General features: G+C 41.5%; 1 protein-coding gene across 2 annotated transcripts; it reads right to left on the bottom strand.

The window, feature by feature from the left end:
* Positions 1 to 852: 852 nt before the first annotated feature.
* PRND (prion like protein doppel) lies at positions 853 to 5,902 on the bottom strand. Of its 2 annotated transcripts, none has more exons than XM_081560755.1 (2): positions 5,840 to 5,902; positions 853 to 4,127 (listed from the first exon to the last, which is right to left on the bottom strand). In XM_081560755.1, exon 2 carries the CDS (start codon positions 4,099 to 4,101, stop codon positions 3,565 to 3,567), a length of 537 nt encoding a protein of 178 aa, XP_081416881.1. In that variant the 5' UTR covers positions 4,102 to 4,127; positions 5,840 to 5,902; the 3' UTR covers positions 853 to 3,564. The 2 variants fall into 2 exon arrangements, with proteins under 2 accessions (XP_081416881.1, XP_081416880.1); XM_081560754.1 differs by having other exon boundaries at positions 853 to 4,112.
* Positions 5,903 to 6,260: the final 358 nt, after the last annotated feature.

Below are 6,260 nucleotides of genomic sequence, written 5' to 3'. Positions count from 1 at the left end.
CATGAAGAAAAGGTAGAGATGAAAGATGTGACCAAACTGAAAGTGCAAAGTTAAGGCCAGGGGTCCACTTCCCAAAGTCAGTCACTTGTTATCAGAAAGCTTGAGGTAGAGAGTAGGGGCAACTCAAGACAAACTCATGGCCACTACCTGGGACATACTTCGTTAGGACCAGAAGGTGGGGTTTCTCAACATTGCCAGTCATATCCTAAGCCAGGTGGGGTGTGAGGGCTCTGGGAAGATGCTGATCATATGCCCAGACAGCTCAGAGGAAAGGAGAAGCGTGGGCTATTTATACTGTGTGCTTGATTCCTGCTTCTTTTGATTTTACGACCTGGAGAGCATTCTTGCTGGGATGCAGATACTTTTATTTCCTATTTTACTGAAGATCAATAAAAAGGCCAAGACCAAACATCACACTGTGCTTCTTCTACCAGTTAGGGAGTGTGCAGTTGTGCAAACAAACCACCCTCTGAGCAGAAGCCCCCACACATTCCAGCTTTCCAGATGTTTTGGGCCACAGACTAGGTGTAGGATGGAAACTGCTAATAGTTTTACAATTTTCAAATAGTCTTTATGCTCAGAAATTAGTTGGAAAGCTTTAGGTGTGTTGTGTGCAAAGTAGAAAAGATGTTCAAGCACTATTTGGAGAAAAGGCAGTTGCTGTAACTTAAATGACATAGAGACTCTTAAAGTTAGCACAGTATACTGCACGGGGTAGAATGAGAATTGCTCCAGCTATTTAGGAACATAATCTAGTCATGTCTAGAAAAATTTAAATTATACATAGCTTTGTTCTGGAAATGTTGCATGTATAAATCTACTCCACAGAAATAAAAGTAACAGATTGCAAAGTTGTCTGTACATTGACGTTTATTGTTTGCAGTGGCAAAAAACTGGAAACAACCTGAAGGTCCATCCATAAGAAACGACTTAGCAGCAGTAGCAGCAGTACATGGTATAGAATATCATGCCACATCCTAAACGACAAGTTAGCTAACTAGGTGGCTGTTGAACTAGGGTGAAGGTGATAACACAGTGAGACAAATTGCAGAAGAATAAATGTGAGTTGTATGATTACAGTATTTTTAAAAAGCAATCAAACAAAAAACTCTCTATCTGAGCACAGTGAAAGCATGGAGGCTACATCTCAGGCAGGAAGGAGAGTGGGTTGGGGAAGGCAGCAGGAGGCAAGAACCCCCAAATCATAGAAAAATGAAAAAAGCATAGAACAAAGTTGAGCAAAAATTTAGAATATAAATGATCATTGAAATTATTATTGCAAATATGTACATTTGTATATGCAAATGGTAAGGACTAGGAGGTTATAGGGCAAAATGAGAACACTGACAATCAGATGCTGGAACTGTGGGCAATGTTTGGTTTTGGATTTCTGCTGTAATTTTAGTGTCATTTTTACAATAAACTTATATTTAAAAAATGAATGCTTAGAGGGACAAGAAGTCAACGGTTGGTGAAATTATTCACTTTTAAAATGACTCCATCAGGAATAATTCAGAAATCCTTCACAATGTCTTACATATAGTAGGCACTTGACCAACCTTTGCTAAAGTGAAAAACTAGACTCACAAAGGCTTGACTGGATCTCATAATTCATAAACATGAGCAAAGATGTTCAAATACATAATGGAATCAATTTAAAGTTCCAATAATAAATTTGGCATCTAAATCACTATATAGCAATTCACTACAGACCCACTTAAATCTGGTTTCTGGAACTATTAATGAAATGAGGAAAGACAGGAATTATGGAAAATGTACTACATCATGGCTAAGTTTTTTCACATAAGAAATGAAGTCATTTTACTTACGAGGCTGTATGTGCCCTTATAATTAAACTCAGGAGAGCTGGGACTTGAAATTTCAACATTACCCTATAAGTACTTTGTTGTTATTGCTACTGTTATTATTAAAATATTGACATGTAGGAAATAACCTGTATGTGTTCTGGACTTTAGTCTTAGTTTCTGATCTAGAACTCACCAGAACCGTGGAAGATGAGCATAGTGCCAGCAGAATGAAAGCCAGAGAGGTGGGAGTTCCTCAGGAACTCCTGTGCAGGAACTCCCTGCGCTGTCAGGGCAGGGTGGCAGGTATCCCTCACACCCAGAGGAAGGTGTTCCACTGGGCTGTCTGGCCGCCAAGTCCTCCACTGGCTTTCTATGTAAAAACCTTCCAACTGTATCCTTGAGAAGAACACTGATTAGCAGTGGAGGTTCAGAACAAGAGGTACCATTATCAACACTCACATTTTAAAACACTTTGGATAAAATTGTCTGACAATGCACATTTTTTTACCCATACAGACAACTGATAATATTCAGCAACTTTTATCACCAAATATGGTTCAACAACTCCTGAGGGTGGGGGGTGGGTACTCTGAGCATATCTTCAGAGAGTCTCTGGGGGCATCTTTTAAGATATTAGATTCGTTATTTTTATTTAAACTGTATTGATGTTTTGTAATATAAATGTAGTTTAACTAATGATAATTCTTAATTATGGCATGTATGAATTCATTATTTGATCTTCTTAAAGATATACTTTATTGTTAACCTTTCTACTGAGGAACTGTGTTTTTGAAGCTGTTAAGTGGCTCGTGGAAATAATGGCCCCTCACCAAAGTGGCAGTAAAAGAACAACTGGAGATTGTATGGAGCACCTGTATAAAGGGAATATATTTAAAGATGCTTGTATGCATGTATACTTAAAAACATGCACACAGGATTGGAGGAACATTAGAAAGGAAATTTATCATTTAGAAATAGTTTCACAAATACATTAACTACTTCAGAGATGGGAATAGCAAATACTTATCCTTCTTGTGAAAAAACATCTTTGTGCCATAGATCTAGACTACTACAGGAATCAAGTTGGTAATACTTCCTTACTAGGCAATATGGACATTTATCTAGATTTTATTTATATTTTAGTTTAATTCCTTTATTATATCTTACTTTAGTTTAATTAATTAACTTCCATATAATAAGTTATCAAAAACGTGGCCATCAGCATCAGTCATTTCGTATTTCCAAAAGTAGAACTGTACAGAGCAGGAAATCTGGGTTAGATAAACCAGGGTTGAATTATGGCTGATACTTTCTAACTACTTTACTGTTTTACTTCTTGGAGCCTCAATTTTCTCATCTATACCAAGAGAATAACACCTATTACACCTACCTCTGAGAGTTGTTGGGAAGCATTGTGAAGTGCTTGGTATGGTCCCCGACACATTCTTTTATCTGCTTACCAAACATTTATTGCATAAAATGGTGGGCCAGATGCTACACCAGAGTTGAGAATGCAATGATGAACAAGCCAGCTTTAGGTAGAGCCTGGAGAGGATTGATACCCACACATCTATCAAATATAATCAAGCACCTGAGTGAATACTTGGGAGTGCTATTTAAAGCGCTGAAGAATCAATCACTGCTCTTTGGTACCTTCAGAACACGTGGGGTTTGGGGTTAGAGGAGAAGAACTGGAATAACTTGCTTATGGTTTGCTTGCCTATTGATCTCTGTGGCTGCCAACCTGCCTACAAGCTTATTTCACAATAAACCAAATGAAAACCAGCAGGCAGAGCATCATGGGCTGGTCCAGAGTGACCTGAAGTCCTGCTCCCCTTTCCAGCCAAAAGTCACAGTGCTTGATGGAGCAGAGCTCCCTGATCAGCCGCCACAGGATCCGCTGGTAAAGCTTGTTGTCTTGTTTCTCACGGGACAGTTCCTCTTGGTTTGCCGCCTGGGTGGCATTAATGCAGCTAGTTACAAACTCTTCCTTGGTGACATTGGCCTCGGAGCAGCCGCTGTAATGGATGCCGTCAGGAAACTGCCAATAGTTGGCCTCATAATACCTGTTGCCCTCCACTCCAAAGTCGATATCCAGCTTTCGGCCTTGCTTGATGAAGGCCCCTGGGCGGATTTCTGCAGTGTGGGCCTCTGTGACCTGGGAGGTACTTGGCAAGACCTTCCGGTTCCACTTGATTCTGTGCTTTATGCCTCTCGCCTTGACTGAGGAGAGTTGGCTAAAGAGCAGGACACAGACAATGGCCAACCAGCATCTACCCAGATGTTTCCTCATTGTGTCAGAATCTGCAACAGAAAAGGCTGGAGCAGTTAACTTCCTCAGTGGAGTTCTGAGTCTCCCATGTCCCCTCCTGTGTGTAGGAGATTCTTTGAGAGGAATGTCATTCTTGCACCCTTTACATTTTTACTGAAACATAACTGTTTTCCCAGGCTTGGTCTGCATAGGGTTAAGTCAAAACCAAGTTTCTTGCTCTGGCCTGCAATTAACACCATTCAGGATGGTGATCTTGGTTTTCTCAGACAGATCAGAAGTTGCAACAGGCAATTTGATTATTCATGGATATCTTTTCTAATCACATCCTGGGGAGAGTGGGGTCCCACCCTCCTCCCTCAACCAGCTTCTTATTGCACATACCATGCCAGCTGCTGATATTGCCTAACTTAATTCTCACATGGGGTAGGTATGTTATTATCCTCACTTTATAAAAGTTGTACTGGGTTTCAGAAGTTAAGTAATTTGCCTGAGGCCACACAACAGCAGGGAATGGAGGGCAGATTTTAATCCAGCTCTGTGATGCTTTTCTCAGGTACCCAAGGGCCATGTCCCATTACCCTTTTGAGCTGCTGAAGGGGATGGTTCTTTTGATTCATTGAGCATGAGGTTAAGTGAATAGCAGCTCTGATGGCCCCTCAGTTAAGTGAACAGCGTGAGGAATTTCAGAGGAAATGAAATAAGAGGAAGGACCAGAGGGCTTGGGGAAGCACCGAGAGTCAGGCTGGCCCCAAGACATCTGAAAGACTGCTGATGACCTCAGGAAATATCCCTCCCCCTTTAAGGCCCCCAGTCTGGTAGTTAGTCACAACTGGTTCCTGAAACTACAATAGCTATTGTGGAACTCCATCTCTTGAGGTCAAATATTCAGGGCATTCAGCACCTGGACCTTTGTCCATGCGGATCAGGAATACACAGAGAGTTACAATAGCAGAGCCTGCTTAGACCGTCTTCTAGAAGGTTTCCTGAGTTCATCAGTGCCAGAGCTGAAGGAGGTTGAAAAGTTTATCTTGCTTAGGCCCTAATATACCCTCCCTGCAGTATTCCTTAAAATGATTAGTACTTCTTTGTTCAAACTGTTCAACTCTAGTGTGACACAGGTTCTTATGTAGAAAAATAGGCAAAATGCAACCTAACTGCATGCACATCCAGGCTTCTCTGGACTCCTGCAAAGAGGCCTCTGCTGACCTCTCTTTACATGCAGACATCACATAGTCACTGTCCCAGGGTGGGCATGAGTGTGCCAGGCAGCATCCTGAGCACCCAGCCTTCCAGCATCCCACTCTTCACTTCCCACCAATCACAGTGAGCTCAGACAAGCTTTCTCCAAAGAGATCCAAGTGTGCAGAAAACATTCATTAATCTCCTAAACCTATTTCCTCAGCCCATACCCCTTGGCAGGAGAAACCTTAAATAAGAATAATAGCATAAATTATGCATGCATCAAATTAAAAAATAAAAGCATAGAGACCTTGAGAAATAAATTAGTCTTCAGAGGCACGGGCTTAAAAACAAAAGAAAATCCTACCCAGCCAACCCTTAAGCTAGCATTTTATTATAGCACCAAAACATAGACAGAAACCCCAGTGATGTTTGAATCTTCTCTCAAGTGTCCCCAGACGTGGGACCCATCCCAGGAGGTGAGAGTCAAGAAATCACTGTATGGTTTGTAGTGGTATTAAAAATGAACAGCTCTGGCCACAGAAATGGTTATCACATGTAAACTCTGCTCCCCACATACCTTAGGATCTCTCTGGTGCACCTCTGGAGCCACGGGCACACTGTCCTCTTGTGCACCTTCTGCACATACCCCTGGACCTGCCTAGCTATGTAGGAGCTGCAGGGGGAGGTGCATTCCTGCTGCTTTCCAAATATGGGAGCCCTTCCCTCCTGGCAGGACCAATCAGGGGTTCCCAAGTACTTCTTTGCCTTAAGACGGATGGACCATTTCATTACTCTTTACTAATAAACACCATGTGAAGAACTTGGTAAAAGCCAGAAAGACTTGAGAGGTGCCTTTTATTTATCTTATTTATTAAAAATATTTTAAACTTACTATTTCTGTTTGATTAAGGAGGATATAAATGAACAGCTAGATGAAGAGGTACACAGGGCATGTCTGGAAGGTTTTTCCAAGTACAGGAGTTCCCGTGGAGTGTGGG

This window comes from Giraffa tippelskirchi, chromosome 13 (assembly GCF_054371585.1).
Source record: "Giraffa tippelskirchi isolate mGirTip1 chromosome 13, T2T-mGirTip1v1.2.pri, whole genome shotgun sequence".
NCBI lineage: Eukaryota > Metazoa > Chordata > Mammalia > Artiodactyla > Giraffidae > Giraffa > Giraffa tippelskirchi.
This window is presented reverse-complemented; position numbering and strand designations above follow the sequence as displayed.

Excerpts from the sequence above, each read along its gene's own strand:
- PRND (XM_081560755.1), bottom strand. The coding sequence starts at position 4,101 with ATGAGGAAACATCTGGGTAGATGCTGGTTGGCCATTGTCTGTGTCCTG.